The sequence below is a fragment of the Amaranthus tricolor genome, chromosome 6 (assembly GCF_026212465.1).
Source record: "Amaranthus tricolor cultivar Red isolate AtriRed21 chromosome 6, ASM2621246v1, whole genome shotgun sequence".
NCBI classification, from domain to species: domain Eukaryota; kingdom Viridiplantae; phylum Streptophyta; class Magnoliopsida; order Caryophyllales; family Amaranthaceae; genus Amaranthus; species Amaranthus tricolor.
The window spans coordinates 21,407,743-21,434,129 of record NC_080052.1 but is presented as its reverse complement, the minus strand read 5'-3'; the positions used below and the strand labels follow the sequence as shown (position 1 = coordinate 21,434,129).

The 26,387-nt window shown below is 34.0% G+C and overlaps 2 protein-coding genes across 3 annotated transcripts; both read left to right on the top strand.

Annotated features, from left to right (window-relative positions):
* The first annotated feature begins 813 nt into the window (after positions 1-813).
* Positions 814-10,065, top strand: LOC130815064 (eukaryotic initiation factor 4A-3). The gene is made up of 8 exons (XM_057681401.1): positions 814-1,257; positions 3,377-3,617; positions 3,755-3,835; positions 5,517-5,624; positions 5,707-5,826; positions 6,298-6,465; positions 7,472-7,558; positions 9,636-10,065. Exons 1-8 carry the CDS (start codon positions 953-955, stop codon positions 9,747-9,749), a joined length of 1,224 nt encoding a protein of 407 aa, XP_057537384.1. The 5' UTR covers positions 814-952; the 3' UTR covers positions 9,750-10,065.
* Positions 10,066-15,118: 5,053 nt separating this feature from the next.
* LOC130814942 (cyclin-dependent kinase C-2-like) lies at positions 15,119-26,027 on the top strand. Of its 2 annotated transcripts, none has more exons than XM_057681236.1 (13): positions 15,119-15,352; positions 15,613-15,739; positions 16,141-16,222; positions 16,339-16,429; positions 22,036-22,065; positions 22,159-22,268; positions 22,345-22,417; positions 22,501-22,621; positions 22,710-22,827; positions 24,320-24,459; positions 24,799-24,856; positions 25,034-25,104; positions 25,209-26,025. In XM_057681236.1, the coding sequence occupies exons 2-13, from the start codon at positions 15,630-15,632 to the stop codon at positions 25,732-25,734; spliced, it is 1,530 nt and encodes a 509-aa protein (XP_057537219.1). In that variant the 5' UTR covers positions 15,119-15,352; positions 15,613-15,629; the 3' UTR covers positions 25,735-26,025. The 2 variants fall into 2 exon arrangements, with proteins under 2 accessions (XP_057537219.1, XP_057537221.1); XM_057681238.1 differs by having other exon boundaries at positions 15,138-15,364; positions 25,209-26,027.
* Positions 26,028-26,387: the final 360 nt, after the last annotated feature.

The following is a 26,387-nucleotide window of genomic DNA, read 5'->3' as shown; positions in this document are numbered from 1 at the left end:
TCTTTGCCAAGGAGAAAACTTCACTACAAGAAAAAACATTTTGAATGTCAAAATACTAGAAATTTGGGAGACGCAATAAAAATGCGATACATGACAAAGTTTGGGAGTCAAAACTAAAAATGTCATCCATAATTTACTTTTGTTCGACATGGTTTATTAATGATGCACATAATTGACAATGGTAGCCCATAAAACAAAAGTGTCGCCACAATTTTGTTCTATTATCGCCCAAAATTCAGAAAATCAAACCCCAAAACTTCTTAATATAATAAATCCAGTTGTCTTTTTCCTCTCCTATTTCTGTTTTCTACTCCTTCTTGCTCGGACTCAACTCTAATTTTACTTCAATCCTTTCTATTTGTATAACTGCTCCTATTTTTGACTTTAATATATTTTTTAAACACTATGATTTGAATAAATTTACTTTGATAATATTAAATACAATGAATTTAAATAAATTTACTATGATAATATTAAACATAATGAATTTGAGTTGTACTTATACAAGATGGTGATAAAACTATTAAACTTAGATTTTTTAGGTCGTTTTAATATTAAAATGTGTTAATTGTGATTGTATTTGATATGAGGTCAAGTCTACTAACTGTCGAGTTAATATCAAATTGATAAATGTGTTGGATTCGAAAATAGTTTAAAGTGGGAATGACTTTTTTTTTTTTTTGTTTTTTTTTTTGTTGTTGTTGTTGCAATTAAGTTGGATTTACTTAAACTAATAATAAGTGGGAGTTGGATACAAGTTTATTTAAGTATCATTTAAACGTGTTTATTTATTTGTCTCTATAAAACGGTGTGACCACCGACCACTGACCACATCCTTTTGCCCTATTCAATTATCATCGTCGCCTATTACAACCTGGGAGACTATTTACATTCTACTCTCAGTTTTAAAAAACTGTTAAACTTTAAAATCGTCCTTGAGAAGGCGGCTACGATGGCGTCTGGGTCGGTTATTCCGGCAAATAGAGGAAGAAGAAATATGAACGACGACGACAAACTTCAGTTTGAGGCTACTGAAGGTATCGAACCTGTTAACAGTTTCGATAGAATGGGGATTAAAGATGACCTTTTGCGTGGGATCTATGCTTATGGTTTTGAGAAACCTTCTGCTATTCAACAACGTGCTGTTATGCCTATTATTCAAGGTCGCGATGTTATTGCGCAGGCTCAGTCTGGTACTGGGAAAACTTCTATGATTTCCTTGGCTGTTTGTCAGATGGTTGATACCTCTACTCGCGAGTATGTTCTTTTGTTTTTTTTTTTTTTTTTTTTTTTTTTTTTTTTTTTCTTTCTTTACTTTCGTTAAATTGATCTGATATTTCGAGAATTTGGTGTTTTTATTGTTTATTGGATTAATATTTTGTGAAGTTAGTGTTTGTTCTATAGGTATGGAGAAAATAAGGGTTTTCAGTTGATAATTGAGATTTGGGTTCTGTGAAATAAGCCTTTTGCATTCCAAAACTAATGTCAAAACTTAATTTTGATTTGTGTGGCCGTTCATATGCTCATACAAATCGGTTCTATCCTTTATGTTAATCCACCCATCCGCTTTGACATTCACATCTCAGTAACCCATCTTCCTTCAATAATGTGACTTATACAATAGTATGGCAATGGCAATTGGTAAAATCACCTTATGTTGTCATTCTTGTGAAAAATTGGCACAAGCCACAAGGTATTGTAACACTCACTTTTTAAAGGCGAAGCCAAAAAATAAAAGTTTAAGGGGATCCATAAAATATATAGCAATTTATTATCGAAAAACCTGCACGGGTCGAACTTAAAAAATAGGTTGCAAGAATAGACGACTTAAGTAGGCTGTGAGGGCTCCCATGTGGCTTTGCCACTACTTGACATGATCTTTGTCATGATCATACGTGCCAAAACAACATTTTATATTCTATGTTTGACAAATGATTGTTGCCTTGTTGGCTGATTTGACTAGCTAAAAGTGTTATTGTTTAAACTAGCTAGATTAAGCACTTGTTATGTTTGTTAAAATTAGGTATTGACTGCTGCAAGTTAATAAGAGCAAATTGGGCCAACACGCCAAAAATCATCGAAAATATTTTAAAACCAAATTTTTTTAGCTTAAAAACCAATTTTTCAACTTGCTATAACTATTTACTAAACACATATGGCTTTTGGACCAAACAACAAGCTTAAAGCCAAAAACTAACAAAAAAGCCAATTTTGAAGTCATTTATCAAACAATCACTTAGTGTTAAGCCATTATTTTAAACCGTACGCCATACCTCTACATTTCTAACATAGTATCAACTTCATCTCTAGTTTTGTGCACTAATGTGATGCCACTAGCGAACAACTTGTATCGTAAAATTTCTTGGATAGTTCTTGTTATCTCATCATTGCTACAACCCTCAAAATTCAAAAGTACTCCTTGAAATATTGTAAAGTTAACAACTCTAGATTTTAGAAAAGGACACTATGTAAGTACTACTATTATGTTACATAAGATTTTAAATTTGAAATTAACTCTAATCTTAGTATTATTCTAATTGCTCAGGATAGTTGGACATGAAGGTGTGAATGAAAATGTTTACATTTGTGTTATAGATCAAACAAGAAAACTATTCCCAAAAACTAGTTTGGTAGGTGATTTAACCTATTTCATTTATAAAACCCTCATTAGATGCCCAGTTGCCCACACAATCAATGTAGGATAAGTCCCATAACTTGTAGTGAACAGTGAAACATAATTTTCTACGTAGTTCGCCTTTTGAATTTGTGATTCGCTCAAAATGGTTCAAAAAGAGCCTAAAACTGACCATAATTTTCTTTTTTCGATTCGCGAGGCAATTAGCGAATATTGTGACAGTGGTAGTGAACTTAAATCCATTACATTTCACTCCCATAAGGCCCATCGTATTCCTATTATGGCACCAATGATTAAAATGTTGTTCAGTATCACTATTGTTCACTAGATTTAAGGACCATGATTATGTTCACTTCACTAATTTATTTTTATTTATAGTGTTGGTGGAAACTATTAAACTATTTTGCTCGGAATATTTGTTAATGTGTGTGTGGACATTCATCTTCATGTTGATCTACGACAGATCGACATTTCTTTCCTTAAAAAAAATCCCAAAATTTGATTCATGTGAAGAAAGAGACAATTAGAGGGAAAAATTGAAGGAGTGAAAATGACGATCATAGGTATCCACTGTGGTTCAGTGGATGCCTTTATTGTTGAGATTGTGTCATTTTGTAAATGTTTTGGTCAATTACATGTGTGGGCAACCCATGTTTCAATGAGCTTAATCGATTGCTTTTCTTTTGACAACATTCGATAACAATCCACTTTAGCACTAAAATTTTCCTTTTGATTCTATAGGGTTCAAGCATTAATCTTATCACCTACACGAGAGTTGGCTTCTCAAACAGAAAAAGTTATTATGGCCATCGGTTTACACATGAATATACAAGCTCATGCATGCATTGGAGGGAAAAGTGTAGGTGAGGATATTAGGAAATTAGAGTATGGAGTTCATGTGGTTTCAGGAACCCCAGGTAGAGTTTGTGACATGATCAAGAGGAGAACACTTAGAACCCGAAATATCAAACTTTTAATTCTTGTGAGTCCTTGATTCTCTTCCCTTGTGATTTTCATTTTTTATGCATTGTACTTTTTTCAACACCATATCATTGTTGTTCTAGATTTGATGGTTTGTGCATTTGACAAACTTAGTAATTTGCTTCTCTTTTCTGATAGGATGAGTCTGATGAGATGTTGAGCAGGGGTTTTAAGGACCAGATTTATGATGTCTATCGTTACCTTCCACCAGAGCTTCAGGTACTCAAAATGAAAAAATCTACAACATCTCATTACTTAATGCCATTAATTGGATCTAATGTCACATGATTCATGATTTGCTTGGATTTGTTGCACGGATTCGTGTTCGAGATTTGTTAATTGACATGTTTGTTGTTCGTTGATTGGATTGTTATGTTCGGTTTTTAGATTCGTGAGTCATGCATTTTATTCATTGGAGTTTTTTTCTATAAACATTTTATTAAAAAAATAAATTTATATAACTATTGCTTCTATTAGTTTATAGTTTATCGACTGTTTAATACTTATAGATTAAAGTAAATGAACCATACTTAGTTTTTGAAACATATGGTCTTGTCACTCTTGTTAATCAAAGAAAAAAAGCTCACTAAAAAAGTCATGACAATTAGGTTAGGTACACAAGAATAGTTGCTTGGTGCTTACCAACTATAAAAGTTGAATGTTGTCCAATTTTGTAAAAAAGAAATAAGGTACTCTTTTAAGGTCCCAAAGCCAATAGTTCACTTCACACTATTTAGATTAGAGTCCCAGGACGATTACTCCAATTTACTATTTGACCAACTTTTAATACAATAAAATATTCGAGAAAAGAAAAAGCAAAAAAACAAAAGTTGAATCTTTTTGGAACAGAAAAGACCATTCATCATTCATCTTCTTCTTCACCATTTCAAGCAACAAACTTTTCTTTCTCTTCTTCATTTCGGAAAGCAGAGGAAACGTTTCTTTCTCATGTGTATACCCCTCTTACCTACAAATATTCAAAGAAAACTATACATAAAGTAGTTGTAAGATTCGTGCTTTTCTTTCTTGGTGAATATGGTTTGAGCTTCTTTTATGGCAGGGAGAGAGCTTTAATGGCGGAACTTTAAATCTCGTTCGTATTTTGCTTTGCTTTGTAAGAAAATCCTAACACTTTGAGATCTGTAAAATCAAAAAATTGAATTGCGAATCATGGTGATTCAACTAGCAAACGAATCCCGATTGGGAACGATTGAACCAAATCGTGATTCATGGGTTGGTTGGGCGAATCATGCTGCACTGATTGGATCATTGGCAACTTTACTTAAATAAGAAGTGCACATTATTAACAATCCATTTTACTATAGTCCACTACTATAATCCAAAACCAAAGAACTATACACCCCAAATATGAAAAAAAAGACATAGAAATGGCTATTTTACTTTTATCCTTCTTTTAATCTTGTTTAGTGTATTCACTTGATCCTCTGTGTTACTTCTTGCTCGAACATCCTTAAATCCTTTTTTTAGGTTTGTTTTTGGTTTATTTGTTATGTTTTAACATTAAGGGAGAAAGTTGGTTTTGAGTTGTTTCTTTGATTATTTATCTACTTGCCATTTTGGGGAATTTGTTCAAAATGCCCCAGGAAATTTAGCATTGGAAAGATTAAAAGGAAAATCTTGTGCTCTTAACTTTCTTAACTATGGTATCGGAAGGGCATGGCTTGACTGTGATTAAGTTATCAATTTCTTTAATGCCTTTTTGTCCTGCGATGAAACTTTTCATGTTGAACCAGGAACATTAAGTTCATTGCTTTCTTTTTGAATGTGGTTGTAATTATATTCTTTATATTGGTGTAAATTTGTTTGAACAATAATAGATTTATGCTTATGAGTTATGACATTGTAGTCTTAAGTGATTTTGGTTTCTATATGTATGTAGGTTGTGCTGATCTCGGCCACCCTCCCCAATGAAATACTGGAAATCACCAATAAGTTCATGACAGATCCTGTTAAAATCCTTGTAAAGCGTGATGAGTTGACTTTAGAGGTAAGCCCCTTGCACCTTTATATCCAGAAAATGGGCAACCATATTTGGATTGTATACTTATATATTCGACCAACATTGGCAGGGCATCAAGCAATTCTTTGTTGCAGTTGAGCAGGAAGATTGGAAGTTTGATACTCTTTGTGATCTTTATGATACCCTTACAATTACTCAAGCTGTTATCTTTTGCAACACTAAGCGCAAGGTATTATGTTAGTTTTGTTTTGTGTATTGCTTCGAGGGGCTGCCATATCAGCTCATTTTCTGCATACATAAGGGCAGGATCATGTGAAAACAACTAAAGTGGTGAAAATTGAAAATCAGATTGAGATATACATATTGTGGTAAAAGGTTTACATAATATCTTATAGATTATACATATTTTTGTTAAGTAAAAAGTTCGTATTATTTACAAATATGTCATCCAAATATATAAGCATGTATGTACACCTTTTAATAAATATCCAATTATTTACTAAATTGCCATGTGTACACAAATTTAAGCTTTTATGTATCCTTGTTTTCACCACTTTAATTAGTTATCACATTATCCAAATCGTATTAATTTAGAGTTAGTCGTCTTACAATACTATTTCCCATTCGTCAAAGTTGTCTCTATTGCGCCTTGTCTTATATTGTAAGGTTTTTTACACGGATTTCTTCCATCTTGTGGTAGGTGGATTGGCTCACTGAAAAAATGCGAAACAATAACTTCACTGTTTCATCCATGCATGGTGATATGCCTCAGAAAGAACGAGATGCTATTATGAAGGAGTTTCGTGATGGGGATACTCGTGTTCTGATAACGACAGATGTTTGGGCTCGTGGGATTGATGTCCAACAGGTAATTTATTTCATTTTCTTTTTATTTCATTTATATCTTGTTTACTTGGTTCAAATGTTGCTCATGAAATGGTTCTTCCTTAGTCAACTATGTGTCCCTTTTTTGGTGTGCTAAAAAACTAGGCTTTGTAGTTTAATTACACTATTCTATTTAATGTTTTGAATTTTTTTCCTGTAATACATTTCAACTGTTGTCGTTATTTTGAGGGACCAAAAATTTATAGTTCTTTGGTTTCTGATTACAGTGGGGCTAGGGTCAATGGGAAAAAATCTTTGTTAGTGTTGATAACACTAACAAAGAGCAAGTTGCATACATCCAATCCCCCAAACCCAAAGCTAATGAAGTGTTGTTGTATTGCATGTCAACCATACTATTTTCACTCTTTATTCTGTTGGTGTACGTATTTTTAACACTATCTAGTATTACTTTTGCCGTCTCTTACCTACATACATTATGAATAGAAGTAATGTCATCCCTTATTTGATAGGAAGCTGTTTCCAAAGCTACCTTCATGGTTTTCCTGATTGGTAAAAAGACAAACAATAAAGGGACCAAAATCCAGTGAGATATTTCATTCCCTTCCGCTATCTAATGTCTAACAATTGGCCAATAATTTGCTTTTTTATATGGTAACGTGTATGATATTTTGCACTATGTTCCGGAGTAGGGACTATATTGTTTTTGCAAATTTACAAACTTTCTTTGAATCTAGGTAGAGTTGTGTAATGCTGCTGTCTGGAAAATAGTTGTGAATACAATTTTTAAGTTTGTCAATTTTTTTTTCATCATTTCCTGAAAAAGTAGATCAGCGGTGTTCCATAGCTGTTCCCGTTGAACATGAGTTATGAACTAAGCATAGCCAGAAGAAAGAATTTTTTATTGTGTTGGCATATTAAGATGATTTGGGTTAGTGTGACAGTTCAGGCTGGATGATGTAACTTTTGTTTTTGTTTGGAAAGCTTTACATTTCTTATTTGAAGAATGGATTTCTTGTTCATTTCTGCAGGTTTCTTTGGTTATCAACTATGATTTGCCCAATAATCGAGAACTTTATATCCACCGGATAGGTCGATCTGGTCGTTTTGGACGCAAGGTGTGTAGGTTCTTTATAGTAGTTAGCCTATTTGTGTTTTCATTTTAAAACAATTTTAATGAGATCATGGTTTTCATTCTCCAAGCATCAATCTTCTATGTTTTTGGTGTTGGCATTTTCATGCTTTTGTTTATGTAGCCGCACTGCCATGTGTTGCACATGTGTGAAGCAAATTCAATAATTCATGGATGAATTCTTGTTTAGGAAGGTTTACCCCCTTGGTCGTTGTTCTACATCTGTATATTTGTTATGACGTCTAACAACTTTTACTTTACATGTACTCTCCTCTCATAAAAAGATATAACTAATTTACTTTTGTATTGTTAGGTTCTATGAAATGAGAATGGTCATGAAACTACTTATAATGCATTATTTTTGCTTTCTTGAAAAATGATGCTCAAAATTGTAATTTTTAATAATAAAGATCGTGGAAGTCGCATCTTGTGGGTGTTATATTTTGATTTAGTTCATGAATTATTAAATTGACAAAGATTCACTTTGCCTGTGCAATTCAATAGTTGTGGAAAATATTTTATAGATTATGGCTATAGATATGAATTTTATAAAAAAAGTTAAAACCATATGTCCATACTAGCAATTTTTATGGAAATGGATGGTTTAAAAATTTTCATGGTCAAAATATATGTGCAGTTTTACTGTTTGTGTTTAATTGTATTTATAGTTAATACACGAAACAAATTCATTAATGGATTAAAGGCTAATATGTTAAAATATCAATCTAATAGATGTTACTAGTTGCAACATAATTTTAAGTCATGCATTGCAGAAGAGCTTTCTGTGGAATTGCAATTTCAAATTCCATTACAAAAATTCATTATGTAATGAACTTACATGTTTTGATTCCATGATTGAAATCTACTTTGTCACCTAACAAAGTTATAATAGAAAATCTCTTACCCTCACTTTATCCATTTTGGGAAATCTAGATAATTTATAATTTGAAAAATCAAGAAATAAGAATGAAAAAGTGCGCCAATTGTGGACATGGTTCCTGGAAGCTTGCGTTTCAAGTTGTCTCAAATGGCCATGGTGTAGGCGTGTAGCTAAGTTAGTAGTTTAATCATATATTTTTGAAGTCAACTATAACCAGATAGGCGTATTGTTAATTTCAATTTGTATGTGTTAACAAGTAGTTGTGTTAGCAGTGTGTAGCTTGCTTCAGGTGTAGCGTGAATCCAAGCATTGAGTGAAGCAAGTATAAAGATGCGTTCCACTTCCACAGCTTAATTTATGCAGCACCAAACAGTAGAATATAAACGTATAGTAGGTGCCAGACAATGAATTGTAGCTCCAAAAACGCTTGGTTGGCGCCATGGACTGACATTCGTTCGTCAGTTTCCCAAGGACCACAAATAACTGGTTGTCTGGATGTCTTTAGAGTTACAGTTAGCATAGACTAAGTTCATTTGTACTAGGGTTTGCTAAGGGGTTGGTCCTAGATATAAGCAGCGGTTTACGTGATTAACAAGGATAGCTTTATTGGCGAAATCAGATTGTTGTATTTTAGGTTGAGTTTGGTGTGTAAAACTGCTAGCACGAACACGTGAGAGGGAGAAATTGAGAAAGCTCTATTACTAAACAGAAATCAATATAGCAAGATTCTAGGTTACATTGAGAGTTGTTTGAGGAGATCGATTTGAAAGTTAATGTGTCTTGATCTATCACCAGAATTCAGCATTATGTATCGAACTAAGCATTCATCTTTGGATACAGAAATGTTCAAAATATCTTCAAAAACATAATTTAACATCAAGAAGCTTGGCTTATTAGTTGCTGCAAACCTAGAGCTTCAAGGTGAATGGTAGTTTTTCTGCAACTAAACTCTAGGGTGATGGTCAACGTTGCTGGGTCCTTTCTAAGTATGTTTGGAGTGATACTTAGCAATTAGCATGATGTATTTCGGGATATAGTAAAATTAAAAGGAATGCAAAGTGAAAAATGATTGTTTGGGTGGGGATTGTGAGTGCATGATGTTTGTCTGTTAAACAGTTTACAACACATCTTGCATGCTTTATATAATAATGTTTATTGTGAATCTAATGCCGGCTGTATACAGGGTGTTGCGATCAACTTTGTCAAGAAGGACGATATCAGAATTTTAAGAGATATCGAGCAATATTACAGTACCCAAATTGATGAGATGCCGATGAATGTTGCTGATTTGATATGAGATCGACGTGTGCATTATTGTGGTGTGAAGCGAGATAAGATCGACTTGTGCAATATTGTGTGGCATGAAGCAGGACTTGTTTTCCCTTTGCCTGAGAATGGGTTGCCTTTTAGCGTGGCAATGAGATGTAATTGTGTGGATTGATGGACTTTTAGTCCTCTTTTCTATGTAGTTGAAAAGAATTTGCCTATTCTCTGTCTACTGTTTTTGATTTGCTTAAAAATTCTGCTTTTGTTTCCAAGAGGACAGTGGCCATTTTCCTGAGTCTCTTGTTGATTCTTTGTTTTAAAAATAACTGCAATTCATAAGAGACTAATTATTTGAACTTTGTGGGCTTTTAATTTTATATATTTTTATTAACAATAATACGAATGAAAATATTGGAATATTAATGTGTTGTAAAAATGTGAAGAATGTAAGGGTTGCAGACTTGCAGATGTATATTGGAGTGTTGATGTGCAGTTGATATGTTATATGTGCTTAGAGCTGGTGTAATGGGTTGGAATAGTTGTAATATGTTGATGATGACATGTGGACAACCAATGTTAATGGGTTGTTTAGCTGTTTGAAGGGGTAGTGGTTGAGTAATTTATGTTGTGGACGTTGACACACTGTTGTTGTGGTGATGTATCGAAGCCTGATGTCGGGTGTGTATTAATGTTAAATGAGAGTTGGAATGACTACCTTAATTTAATAGAGACGAAGAGATACAAACTACAATAATGTTAAAGAATAGATAATAGATTGAAAAATAAATAGTGATAATCCTTTTTTTGCATTTTATTTGTAATAGATAGATAATAGATTGACAATACTTATTTCATTTCTTTATATTAGTACTTGCAACTCACCATTTAGGTAAATATTGTTTGCTTGTTTGAGAAAAGATATTGCGTACAAGCAGGCACCACAAGATTGCTAGTAGTTTCAGCTATACATACCATAGTTCAACCACCAAACGTAGGTAGGAATTATCTGGAAAAGGTGCAAAGAGCAAAGGGGAATCGGAAAACGAGCTTTGGATGATGGGAAAAAAGATAGTCTCTCAACATATTCTCCAAGTATTTGAGCTTTATATATCTTCTACTATTTGATGTGTATGCACAAATCACATATATATCCACTTTTGACTTTTGTCACACTACAGAGAAGGCTGACTGTAGAGTGATGAAACTTGAGATGCTAGCATCTGAGTGGTAAATTACTGAAATTGTCTTAAAATACAGAAAAGTAATAAACATATAGCTGCTACCAGTTGTACGAATATAACTCGAGCCAACACCAAAGCATCCTGAAAGTATGCTTCAAATAGTTCAAATAATCTCTTCGATTGCAAAATATACTTTTTTTTGAATATTCCAAGCGAATCATTAACATCCCATCATAACAACAATGTCTTATGTACTAATCTTAGACGATTGTGTCTTCCATTGTTTTATTGTATAATGCATTCCTAGTTCATTGATTGCAGTTTTATAGGTAATTTGAAATAGACGGATCATCTAATACTATAACTTGTAAAAAAAAATAAATTCACAGTACAAAAGCAAAAACAAAACCTGAAAATTAAACATCTTAATAAAGAAACATAAAATCGCTTAGAATCAGGATTTAACAACATACAAAATTGAAATCAAACTCAAAATTACAAAGAATTTTGTTTTAAAATCTCAAGTAAAATGAAAGCCTATATTATTGACTTCTACTCTTTGACAGTGCTTCTATTCAAATTCACAGTTCACAAATATACCTTGATCGTAGACTGTCTAATTTCCAAACATTCAATTTATTGGTATCTTGTAAGAAGTAACAATAAATTCAAAAAAATTAATAAAAAATAAACAGATCTAATAAACCAAAAAGTCACACATAAAATACAACTAATTACATTAGAGACGTTTAACAAAGACACTGCAGCCCCTAATGCAGATAACTACTACAGGGATTCTCTATCAAAAACTCATAAAAATAGAGTTAAGCAAAAGAGCTAAACAAAAAGCACAATGACAATAAAATGTAGCAGCACTTATTTCTAATCGATAATATTTTTTTTAAAGAAATCTAATAATTTATTGATAAAAATGTCATACAACATTTACTATAGAGTAATAATTAATCAAATGCATAACAATTTTAATCAAACAAAATTCTATATAGAAAAAGTCACGATTATAAGTCTTCCTTCTATCGCATCGTTGTTTGATACAATCTCATCCGAGGGGGGTCTTTAGATCTGGTGTGACTTTGAAATAAAGATAAGTTTGATACTATTTACTGTATTAGCAGAACTGACACTCGTGATGACATCATATACCTTTTTACCATCGAATTGATAGTAAGATTCCAAACTCCCACCATAAGAAACGTTAAAAACCAATATAAGGGTAAATCGAATCCAATAAATAAATCAAATAACTCTATAATATATGCATAATAAATTTTATTTGTAATTAAAAACAAAAAAAGCAAAAATAAAGAGATTATGAGCTTACTATCAACCAAAAAATTGATGTTACTTATAATTACGTTATAAATCGCTTATATATGAATTAACACATTGACATTGAATTGTTTCTGCACCTCAACAGTCTAAAGATCATTTGCAACACTAAATGTAAACAATAACCACATATATAAAGCCGAACCAATGTTGTTGCAAATTTTGTTTGTGTTGCTATTGATGGAGTTGATAGTCATGTGTGCAACCTTGAAATAGAATAACAAATTCAATGCATAATTTGTAGCAGTTTCCGCAACATAACACCAACGTACACCAGCATACAATGCATTGTCATGGAACTAATTCAGCCAAAAGTTTAAGCTGATAGTTGAGGCTTCAAGGTATGTTATATACTTTAACACACCCCTTTACACGAGAGCCCTTTACCTAGAAATGTGGATGCTGCACATACCTTGCTCAAACCTAGCGCTAAATGAGGGGTGGTTGAGATCCGAACCTTTGACCTATTGTCACGATAACTTCTAATACCACATCAGAGAACCAACTCAACCAAAAGCTTAAGCAGATGGTTAAGACTCCAAGATATGTTATATAATCTAACATGCATTTGCACATGTAAAACCTTAAGCCACAAAGCCAACAACTACACCAATACATTTATGTTTAAAGAACCTTAGTTTAAATATCTTTATTAGCCTTTATAATATAACACAAGTTTGAGATTATGATTAATTTAGGATTGAGGTATGTTTAAGTTAAATTCTTAAGTTTAGTATATAAAACGGAAGTTTGAGACTTAAAATTAGTAAATATTAATCGACATAGCAGAAGTTTGAGATTAATTATATCACTTTTGGTCATATTGAAGATTCAGTTTCATATAATTAGAAAATTAACTGATTTTCATACTAGAATTAGATGATTTCTGATATTCTAGATTTTTTATATTTTAATTATCCACATATTTTAAGTCTTAGTTCATTTTATTATTGAACTATAGTATTTCAGTCAATTGATAACAATATTAGATATAAATATCCTATCATATATTTTTGTTTAGTGTCCTGTGATTATTAAAGTTAGGGAAACTAAATGATTTATATTTTGAGTTGGGCCTATAAACTATACATAGTACACTTATAATTAAATAAATTTCACATCATAATGGCACGAAAATATACACACGAATAGGCCCGTAGTCCGCTTAATTTTTAGTATATGTATTTTAAAATTTGAATTATATATATTAATCATTAAAATAATAAGATGATTGACATTGTTGTAGGCTCTATTTATTATTTTCCTTGTTTGAGTTGTCTGGTGTCTCTTGTTTGTATAGTAAGTGTTGCCTTTTGGCTTTACTATTGTTAAAGAAGTGATCAGAAAGTAATTTGTCGGACTTTATTTTAAAACTTTTATTTGACTTAATGCGAAAAATCTTTAGAAAATAGGCTGATAGCAACAAATAAATTAATTCTTCTAAAGCAGGTGTATTTTTTAAAATTTTAGACTAGCAGATAAAATTTTTGAGGCAAATCTAATCCAATATTCACTCAATCCGCCTATAATCACTTCTACTTAAGAGTTGGTAGTCAAAAGATAAAAAATGCCTCCTAAATAAAGAAAAGTACCGTATAAGAATATATATAAAAAATCAATAATTTCTAATTAATAACCGTAATTTGTAAATTAATACATAAAAATAAAAAAAATAATAATATAATAATTAAATATAAAAAATATAAATTAAAATTACAAATTTTCATTCTATTAAATTTTACCACATAAAAATAATTTATTAACTTAAGGGAGCGTTTGGTTCGCACAAGGGAATCAGAATGGAATGAGGAAAGGGAATGAAGGAGAAAGGAATGGATTCCCCTAATTTAGCCTTGTCGTTTGGTTGTGTTCAGGAAACAGAATGAACTGCTCATTGATTCCCTTTGTGACTGTTTGGTTCAAGTTAAGGAATCAAATTATGAGTTTTTCATGTAGCAAATCTTTAATCATTAAGAACAACTTGATAAAAACAATCAAACAGAAATTACTTCAGATTGATAAAAACAGTCAAGCAAATCCAATTACACCCATTAAAATACAATCAAGCTTGATAAAAACAATCAAGCAAATCCAATTACACTCATCAAAATACAATCAAGCTTGATAAAAACAACTTCAGATTGAACCCAGAAATTCAATTAATCACAGAAATTTAGAGATTAGGAACATAAATTATGAACAGAAATTCAGAGATTAGGAACAATGGCGGTAGAACAAGAATGCAGCAGAACACGAACAGAGATTCATCAATGGCGGTGGAACAAGAACGCAGCACAGAGATTCATCAATGGCGGTAGAACAAAGATTCTTCAAGAACACGAATATGAATTTCAATCCATCAAAAAAGCCGCAGAAATTAGGAAAAAGAGTGAAGAGAAAAGACGCAGCAAAAGAGTGAAGAGATTCATCAAGAACACGAACCGTCACAGAACCGTCACATTTGACAATGGCGGCCGCGAAATCAAGATTGAGAAGAAGAATGCTACGAACAATGGCGGCCGGTCGTCGTGAGGAAGAGAGGAAAACTTGAGGGAGGAGGCGGACGGCTGTGTGTAGGGTTTGAGAGGAGAGGGTAATGCAGGAGGAATGGAATGGAAAAGGTACGGGGGGTTGGGGAATGAGGAAGCCCTAATTATGAGTAATCCCAAAACTAAATATGGAGAAAGGGTATGATAGTGAGTGGCAAACAAACAACAACAAAGGGAATCGGGTCTACCCATTCCCTTTCCCTTTGTTTATTAACCCCAACCAAACACCCCCTAAATTACAGTATTTACTAATACCTCTTTTAAAAAAATTGAGCCGGTCAAAAGAAAAAAACCTAGTAATGTAAAACAGAAGAAGTTGAATTTTTCGCTGCGGTATTTTCTCTTACGCGACATTTTCTCTCTTTTTCATTTTCTCTAACGGCAGAAATCATTATTTACGCTCACTCTCACAGCCTCACCTCAAAACATCCTCCTCCGTAACTCTCAATACTTTCTTCTCCCTTCCTCCGCACTCACCTGCTCTCCGGTCGCCACTCGTCGATCGTCAATCACGCTGCGTAATTCCATTGTTAGGCCCTTAGAGTTTCAACTAGGTACTTTTTTAGGTCGACCTCTTTTTTTGTTTCCGAATGAATTTGTTTCTATTTGTTTATTTCATAGAATTGGGGGCTTAAATAGGAACCAATATTAGTATTGAATTTGTGCAAGAATATATGATTAATTCAATTAGGGTGTCAAGTGAGTCGAAATTGTGTTGTGTTGGGTAGTTGAATTTTGATTTGATCAAATTATAATTTCAATTTACTATTAAATGGTTGACAACACTTGTTTTTTTTTTTTTTTTTTTTTCTAGATCCACTGCTCGCAAACATGGCGGTGGCAGCTCCAGGACAACTAAATCTTCACGAATCCCCTACTTGGGGTTCTAGGAGCGTCGATTGTTTCGATAAATTGGAACAAATCGGTGAAGGAACTTATGGGTAAATTATTTTTTTTAATCTCTTATCCTCTTCATTCTGATTAAAATTAAAATTTATATTGATTCTTTTCTTCAATTCATAGCCTTTTAACCTACCAAATTCTGATTTTTTTTCTGTATTTATGTAGTTTCTTGATTGTGTTCATTGTGTATTATTATGGATTTTAACCTACCAAATTTTGATTTTGATTGTTTCGATTTGATTGCTTGATACTTCTGTGATTGAATGAAACAAATTTGAATTTTTTGTGTCATGCCCTAGTAAACAACACAAATATGGTGTGTATCATGAATTGGTTTATTGACATACAATGGTATTAAATATTTAATCATAATCATTTTATGGTATACTAAATTATGGAATGATCTGATCGTATTTGGTCTTGACTTTGGTAACTACAGACAAGTTTTCATGGCTAGAGAAATCGAAACCGGAGAAATTGTTGCTTTGAAGAAAATAAGAATGGACAATGAAAAAGAAGGGGTACGCCCTCTCCATCATGCATTAAATGTTGATTTTTAAAATTATTAAAATTTATTGTCAAATTGTGTTCTAAACTTCCTGCAAAAGATGTGTAATGAGTTTTGCTGTTGCTTCAGTTTCCAATCACTGCCATTCGTGAAATCAAGATTCTAAAGAAGCTTCATCATGAAAATGTGATTAAACTAAAGGAGATCGTCACTTCCCCTGGTAACATACAATGACTTTTAGCTGCTGTCTTTCTGGCTAACATGTATGCATTTGTGGCATGTCATACTGATGTTGTTGGTTATACATAGCCTATTATGTACAAGTAATAGCCGTTAGTTTTAGTTAAATATATTAGCTGTTAGTTTGTTTCTCTTGAAGCTAGTTATCTCCTATATATAAGATGTATTCTCAACTTATAAACATAGAACAATAATAATTCAGTTTTCTTCATCTCTTTCTCATGTTCTCTTTGAGTTCATTTTCTCCATATTAGCTTCATACTCAAGCTTGCTCATCTTTGCAATGGATTCCTTCTTGATATCAGAGCCAGCAAAATGAATCAGATTTTTTTTTTCAATTCCCACGCAGATCTTGGTATCAAAACCAATTCTCTTCAAAACCAATTTGTAAGTTCAGGAACCAAAACAGGTATTCTTTGTTCCTCGATTTCCCGTTGAAACCTTCTCCGCCATTGTTGATTCTTTGTTTCGGATTTCACCTTAATCCGCCATTGTTGATGGCTTAAACACCAAACCCAACAAACATTGTGAGATTTCGAACAAAGAGAAACCCACAATTATTAGGGTTCTGAATTTTGGGGCTGGAATTCATAGCCAGCAATAATGTTCAATCTTGATGATTTTCTTATGCACTTCTTGATGATTTTCATATAGTATGTACAATTTTGTTGAGAATTTGTGTTAATTTTTTTTTCATTGATCTTATACTCGATTCTTACTTCATTTTTCGATTTCAATTTCATAATTCAATTCATTACATTACTCATTATCTCTATTCAAGATCGGTTTTCTTGACAAATTACGCAAAATGCTTTTAGATTCTGTTTCTGTTCTTCCTCTCACTTCTGCTCCTTATTCCATATACTATATTCATCCTTCTGACACAAGTTCTCAACTAGTTTCTGTAAAATTTAATGGAGATGGTTATGGTGACTGGAGGAGGTGTATATTGATTGCACTTTCTGCAAAGAATAAGGTTGCGTTTGTTGATGGTTCCTTGCCTGAACCTAGTTCTGATTCTGTTGAGTGCAAACCATGGGAGAGATGTAATGATTTGATCATCTCCTGGCTTTTGTTTAATTTGGATACCACCATTGCCAAGTCTGTTTTATATTACAATACAGCCAGGAAAATTTGGAAGGACCTAGAGGATAGGTATGGGCAAACCTCAGGGCCACAATTATATGCTCTAGAACATCAATTGTCTGAAATTGCTCAAGGCACACAGAATATTGCAGAATTTTACACTAACATCAAGAGAATTTGGGATGAGATCCACTCCGTCTATCCATTTCCTTCTTGCACTTGCAATCAATGCACTTGCAATCTTACTCAGAAAATACACAAGATGCAACAAGAACAAAGGTTGATACAATTTCTCATGAAGTTGAGTGATGACTTTAGTAAAGTCAGGAGCAATGTGCTAATGATGCAGCCATTGCCCTCAGTGAACCAAGCCTATAGGTTTCTTGTTCAAAAACAACACAGGAGCATCTCAGTCATGCAAACCTCTGAGAACATGGTATTTGCAGCAGATAAAAGGAAATACACTGATTTCAAGCCTTACCACAAACCATACAAGAATAGCTGTAATGGTTCTAGGTCATTTGCTACAGCTACTGGCAGAGATAACAAAGGTCATGGTGATGCAAGTAATGCTAGAGGTGGTTTCAGACAGAACAATGAAAAAAGGCCCTATTACTTCTGCACACATTGTTAAATTCCAGGGCATAGCAATCAAAGATGCTATGAGCTACATGGTTATCCACCAAACTTTAAAGTTTTCAAAGACAGAAAGGCTAATGCTACACTCTCTAACTCAAATGAAATGGATGGAACACAGTATGAAATTGGAACCAGTAGTGAGGCAAACAAGGGTATCACACAGTCTCAGTATCATCATCTCATTTCTTTGGTAGAGAAAATGCAATCCAATGACTCTAAACAAATCAATCATGATGCACCACATGCCATGCTAGTAGGTAAATTTTGTTTTCTATCATCTATAAATGGCAGATGGTTTATAGACAGCGGGGCTACAGATCATTGGTTTGTGATTTGAGCTTGTTCAGTGAGTATGTTGTGTTCTCTGGTGCCAAGAACTATATTAGGATTCCTGATGGAAGGAAAGTTCCTGTTAAACATATTGGTACAGTCAGACTTCAGTCTAACCCAATCATTGAATTAAAGCACGTTTTACATGTACCAGACTTTCAGTTCTATCTAATTTCTGTAGCAAAACTCTGTGAGGATATGGACTATCAAGTTGTTTTCAATTCTAACACCTGCCATATTCAGGGCCATTCAGTGAAAGAGAGGCCAACAGTACTTGGTAAACTACAAGCAGGCTTATACAGTTTTACACCAAGCTCAATCACAGAAGTTCAAGCAGGAAATTTTGAAGTTTTAGGAGTCAATCAATCCAATAAAAAATGTTTTTCAGTTTCTAGCAATGTAACAAATGAAGAAAAACTTTGGCATCTCAGATTAGGTCATGTTCCTTTTCTTCAATTACGGTCAATGTTGCCATATTGTAATGTCAAATCTGTTGTTCATGACAGCATCTGTAAAATTTGTCCTAAGGCCAAACAGACTAAATTGTCTTTTCCTCAAAGTAGCATCAGGACTAAGTTTCCTTTTGCATTGTTGCACATAGATTTGTGAGGATTATATATCAATAAAACATATACTGGTTGTAATCAGTTTTTGACGATTGTGGATGATTACAGCAGGTTTACTTGGGTACATTTGCTAAAATCCAAATCTGAAGTCCCTAAGATTTTTGCAAATTTTTGTAGTTATGTCAACACTCAATTTGGTGTAAAAGTTTTAAGTATTAGGACTGATAATGCTCAAGAATTTGTTGAAGGAGATTTGAAGTCTTATTGTCAATTACATGGCATCATTCAGCAAAGTAGCTGTCCTTACACGCCACATCAAAATGGTGTGGTGGAAAGGAAGCATAGACATCTTCTGTAGGTAGGGAGAGCTTTGTATTTTCAAGCTAATTTGCCTATCAGATTTTGGGGTGACTGTATTCTATGTGCTACTTATTTAAACAACAGAACACCATTGAAGAGCATTAATCTTGACACACCCTACAACAGGCTATACAAGCATAAGGCAGATATTTCACATCTCAAGGTTTTTGGTTGTTTATGTTTTGCAACCAACATAGCTCCAGGCAAGAAGAAATTTCATTCAAGAGAAGCCTCATGTGTATTCATCGGTTATTCTAGTTCACAGAAGGGTTATAAATTACTGGATATGGAGACAAATCAAGTTTTCATTTCAAGACATGTTCTGTTCTATGAGAACCATCTTCCTTTTCATTATTCAAACACAGAAAAACAAAATCACAATCCTATTTTCCTACCAATGGTTACACCTCTTACAAATACTTTTATTGAAAAATCCATTCCTTTTTCTTCTGAACTTACATCAAATTCTCAAATTTCAAATAATACCAATTCTTCATCATCATCTATAGAACAGTCTTCTACTGATACATCTATGTCAGATATTTCCTCAAATACACCACCAACTCTAGCCAGGAAATCTACAAGAGTTTCAATACCACCCTCATATCTGAAAGACTATAAGTGCAATAGTATACAGAGTACTACAACTCTTTCATCACATTGGTGTAACCTCGTTTCCTTGAATGATGATTCATTTTTTTCATTGCTGAGTTTCAGTGATAACATATCAAATGAACCAAGCACATATGCAGAAGCAGCTAGGGATTCATCTTGGGTTGCAGCAATGGATGCTGAGATCAAAGCTCTTCTTGATAACAAAACTTGGGTTCTGACTGATCTACCTGCAGGCAAAAGAACAATTGGATGCAAATGGGTGTTTAAAAATAAACTGAAAGCTGATGGGACATTAGAGAGAAGGAAGGCAAGATTAGTAGCACAAGGATTTACTCAAAGATATGGGGTAGACTACTCAGAGACTTTCAGTCCAGTGGTCAAAATGACCACTATCAGGTGTTTGTTATCTTTGGCAGTTCACAAGCATTGGAACATATACCAATTAGATGTGAACAATGCTTTCTTACATGGGATTCTCCATGAAGAAGTGTACATGAGAGTTCCTCCAGGCATGGACAATCCAGAACACAAGGTTTGCAAACTTCAGAAGTCCTTGTATGGATTGAAGCAGGCAAGCAGACAGTGGTTTGAAAAGCTTCATGATGAGTTGCTCAGTCAAGGTTTTAAGCAGTCCATGAATGATCATTCCTTATTTATCAAAAGGCAAGGAGACAAGGAGGTAATAATGGCAGTCTATGTTGATGATATAGTTGTTATAGGAAATGATTTGGAGAGTATTACAGCTTTAAAAGCTCATTTGCACAAGCAATTCAGTATCAAAGACTTGGGTTTGTTACACTATTTTTTGGGATTAGAAATTACTTATGTTTCAGATGGAATCATGATTTCTCAAAAAGAAGTTTGTAAAAGAATTGTTAGCAAGTGTGGAGCAGCATGAAGATTTTACAAAGAAAGCTGTTACACCTCTTCTACTAGCTTGCAAGTTAACTAGCACAGAGGGAGAGCTTTTAAAGGAACCAGAACTATACAGATCATTGGTAGGAAAACTTAACTTCCTTACTAATACAAGGCCAGATTTGAGCTTCACAACTCAGTATCTCAGTCAATTCATGCAGACACCAAGAATTCCACATTGGAATGCATTGCTACATACATTAAGATATGTGTTTCATACAACGAATCAAGGCATTCTGTTGTAAAGTTCAAATCAGCTTGTTTTACAAGCTTTTTCTGATTCAGATTGGGCTGCTTGTCCAGATTCAAGGAGGTCAATGACAGGTTTCATTCTCTTGTTAGGAAAGTCACCTATTTCATGGAGGTCTAAGAAGCAATCAACGGTCTCCAAATCTTCTTTTGAAGCAGAGTACAGAGCAATGGCAGCAACAGCTTCAGAAGTAACTTGGGTGGTCAGATTATTGGAAGAGTTGGGGTTCCATGACCTCAAGCCTGTCACCTTGCATTGTGACAATCAATCTACTTTACACATTGCCAAAAATCCTGTCTTTCACGATAGGACTAAACACATTGAATTAGATTGTCACTTCACAAGGGAGAAGGTCTTAGAAGGGCTTCTACAACTTAGTTATCTTCCTACAAGACATCAGTTAGCTGATGTTATGACCAAAATTTTGCCTTCACCACAATTTAATGAATTGTTGCACAAATTGGGAGTTTCATTTTATTCCTCTCCCAATTTGAGGGGGGATGTTGGTTATACATAGCCTATTATGTACAAGTAATAGCCGTTAGTTTTAGTTAAATATATTAGCTGTTAGTTTGTTTCTCTTGAAGCTAGTTATCTCCTATATATAAGATGTATTCTCAACTTATAAACATAGAACAATAATAATTCAGTTTTCTTCATCTCTTTCTCATGTTCTCTTTGAGTTCATTTTCTCCATATTAGCTTCATACTCAAGCTTGCTCATCTTTGCAATGGATTCCTTCATATTAGCTGCTGTCTTTCTGGCTAACATGTATGCATTTGTGGCATGTCATACTGATGCATTTATTGCTTGTACTATTCTAGGTCCTGAGAAAGACGAACAAGGGAGGCCAGGTATTTAGCGTGGTTTTTATGCCGTTACTGTACTGTTATACATACCATTTTTTCTATGGTTCAGACTATGTGACCTTTGAATGCTGGTTGCAGATGGTAATAAATATAAAGGAGGGATCTACATGGTCTTTGATTATATGGATCACGATTTAACTGGTCTTGCTGATCGTCCTGGGATGAGGTTCACTGTTCCCCAGATCAAGGTAATGTTTGAAGTGCACTGGTTCTTCTGATTTATAAATTGATTGAAGAGCTAATTTAAGCATTTTACGGTTCCAGTGCTACATGAGACAGCTGTTGACAGGTCTTCATTATTGTCATGTAAATCAAGTACTGCATCGTGATATTAAAGGTCTTATTCCACAAGGTCTTAATCTGGTTACTTCACTGAATTAGGATGTGGGCCTAACAATGTCTTGTGTTTCTTTTGATCAGGTTCAAATCTTCTCATAGACAATCAAGGGATGCTAAAGCTTGCAGATTTTGGTCTTGCTCGCTCCTTCTCAAATGATCATAATGGGAATCTCACTAATCGTGTCATTACCTTGTGGTATAGGTATGTGGTTGATTTGATGAACTAGGAAGAAAATTTTAACTTTTTTTTGATTATTTTGGGTCAAGTTTGATTTGTTATTATGAAACAGACCTCCTGAATTGTTGCTTGGTAGCACAAAGTATGGTCCTGCTGTTGACATGTGGTCAGTTGGATGTATCTTTGCGGAGCTTCTCCATGGGAAACCGGTATTTCCTGGCAAAGATGAGGTAAGAAAAGAAAGGAGGGAGAGATTCATGCTGTGCTTCCTTTTCTTGTACATGCTTATTTAGCTAATATAGAAGCCCTATTTGTTACAAATGCAAGAGGCTAGCACATGCTTTTAGTGTAGATGGTTGAACAAAGCTAATTAAACGTCATCACCGTTAAAGTGTTTCTACTTGTATGCTAAGTAAAACTCGAAAGAGTAAAGACATCTAAAAGCAGTTGGCTCTTGCTATCATAGCTGAAAACATGCTACATAGTACACAGTACACAACTACTTGCTAACATTTATATTTGTATACTAATAGCTAAACTATGACAACTTGAGAGTTAAGATTGCTTGACATCCAATCTTCAATGAATTTTACGCATAATGAGTGCATACTCCCTTGCGTAAGAGAAAATTCCTTTTGTTGTTATCTTCTCATCCCCCTAAGTTTCTATTGTTTCAAAGTTGTACTCATTTTGAAACATCATATCTTCTATGAATCTTTTGAACTTTCGTACTTCAGCCTCTTCACTTGTGAAACTACGCAGATGAGCTTCTGTTGCCTGGCTTTCTTAACATATTCAACAACCAAGACAAATCATCCAACTAATAAGTCAGCGACAATCTGCAAAGCCCAAGTACACTTGCCGACATAAAGAAGTTTTGGAATTGCTTTTGCTGCCCAAAGAGAGCACTATAATACAAGTAAAATTCTTCCAAGTAATATTGCTCAACAAATAAAACCCATCCATGACGCTTTAATTGGTTGGACAAATTTAACAACTAGCTGCAGATTTAAACAATTCACAAGCCACAGAATTCACTCTACACAACTGAGCCTCATGAACTGCTTCAAAAACCAAACATTATTGCTTGACTTGCCCACCATTTGTGAACACTAAAAGAATAAAATTACTTCTTGTTTCATCCTCAATAAATCCAAAATAATAAAAGCAACCACCAACAAATCCATGTTCAAAAACCCTTCAAAATTTTTAGCCATTATCACTCACCAGCCAATATCACTTGCTTAGTTTTAAAAAGCGCATCTCGCTTTGCGCCTTGTGCACCACGAGATCAGGCGCCTCTTTGTTTGGCTGGATAATTATCTTAAGTTTTTTTTTATTTGTTTTATTTTATATTTTTTGAAAAGAAACAAAACTCGAAATCCAAATTCACTTCAATATGAAGTTTGAGGAACCATTCTTTCCATAAAGTAGTATTTTACCGCAATGATAATGGATGTTTTCAAGCCTTTTGCTATTATGATATGAATGTCAGTTTTTTAGTAATTATGTATGCTTTAAAGTTGATTTTAAGCTTTTTTAGCGAAAAAGTGCACCTCGCCTACAAAAAGCTTGCGCTTTCGTCTTGTGCTTTGCCCTAGGCTTTAAGGGCCTCTTGCGTCTCCGTGCTCCTCACCCGTTCTAAAACTAAACTTGTTCATTCTGGGCCTTCCAGCCCCTATAATGCATGGGTTGATATGTTTGTGTATTGGTATTTTGTAGCCAGAGCAAATAAATAAGATCTTTGAGCTTTGTGGAGCTCCAGATGAGGCCAATTGGCCAGGGGTTACAAAACTTCCTTGGTATGCCAATTTGAAACCGAACAGGCCAATGAAAAGACGATTACGAGAGTACTTTAGACAGTAAGTTTTGTATATCTCATTTTTTTATGCCACGAAAGTCGTGAATTCTTATGGTTGTGTTTGGGAAAAATAATTAATTTCAATTATAAAATCTTAAATGATGAATTTGAGAATATTTGGTTTGGGTAGTCTTTCACAAATTTTCAACTTTGACTACATCTAAAATACAATGGTGGAATTGGCCTCAAATCCAAATTTGAAGTTTTTTTGATTTGCCACATGCTAAATGGAGCCAATTTTAGATTTCCTAATGACATCATGGTTCCCAAACACACTAGAAGTTACTCTCTTTGTCTCTTGTTTTCTTGATCATTTTTGTAATTTTTTTTTATGTGGCAGCTTTGATCGTCATGCTTTAGAGTTGTTGGAGAGGATGCTGACTCTTGATCCAGCACAGGTATGAAGGACGATTTAGTTAATTGATAGTTTATTTGAACCTATGGAGCTTTGTATCGTTATGCTTTTATTTCATGACCTATCTTCAGTTCAATGAATTTTGGATTTCTGATGTTAGATTGGCAGTTTAGCCTATCTTTAGGACATTCCCACTCATAATTATTCCATGTTGGTACAGAGGATCTCCGCTAAGGATGCGCTTGATGCGGAGTATTTTTGGACTGATCCTTTGCCATGTGATCCTAAGAGGTTTTTTATTTTCTCTGTCTATTTTACATCTTTAAAATGTATATAAACCGGTTGTTCTCAAGCTAATCTGAATGCTACCAAAACTTGTTTCTTGGCCAAACCAGTTTGCCCACATACGAAGCATCACACGAGTACCAAACAAAGAAAAAACGCCAGCAGCAAAGGCAGCAGCATGAAGAAGCAGCAAAACGCCAAAAGCTCCAGCATCCTGGAGCACATGCTCGTCTTCCACCTATTCAGCACTCTGGTCAATCACATGGCCAGATGCGGCCTGGACCAAACCAGCCCATGCATGGCTCGCAATCTTCTATTCCTGCAGGTCCCGGCCATCATTATGGCAAGGCTCGAGGACCCTCTTCTGGAGGTCCCAACAGATATTCCCAGAGTGGAAATCCCAGTGGGGGATATAATCACCCCAACCGTGCAAATCAAGGTGGTGGAGGAGGCTATGGCAATGCCCCATACTCACAGCAAGGTCGTGGCTATGGTTCGAGTGGCCCACGTGGTGGTGGGGGCAGTGGTTATGGTGGAGGTGCACCTAATTATCAACAAGGTGGACCATATGGTGGTTCAGGTAGTGGTCGGGGATCCAATATGAATCGTAATCAGCAGCATGGTTGGCAGCAATAATACTGCTACACCAATTCAACATTTATTTAGTAGGGAAATTGGTATCTTGTACAGTTGCATGGCATATGTTAAATTATTTGATTTTGCAGATAACCTGACACTAGTTTTTAGTGAAGTTTACAAGCTTCATGGTCCATCTTTGTAGTTTGTTTTGTTATATTCTGATTTTGATTCATTTTCTATTTTGATTGTCTCTTTTAATTTCATTCATACTTGAGAAACCTACAAGTTAAGTTTTAAAAATAAACATTTTATAGATATCTCTTTTAATTTTATCCTTTTAATTTGCCTCATTTTCTATTTTGATTCTCTTTTAATTTTATTCATACATTATAGTTTTTTTTTTTAATAGCATTTATCTACTGCTTTCTCTATTGCTATACTTTTACCATCACTCTTTCTTTACACCACACTCTTCCTTTGTTTTACTTAAGCCCTGTGTTTTTAATTTTACATTTACCATCACACTCCCCATCTTTTTTTTTTCCGCAATTTTCTTCATCTTTAACCTCTTATCTCAAATAAGTTGATGATATTTTTCATTTAAAATCTTCAAATAAAAAAATATTGTTTTCCAAAAAATTGTTTTCTTTCTTCTGATATATACAAAATAAGTAAGAATTGTAAAAAAAAAAATAACTTTATAGGATTTA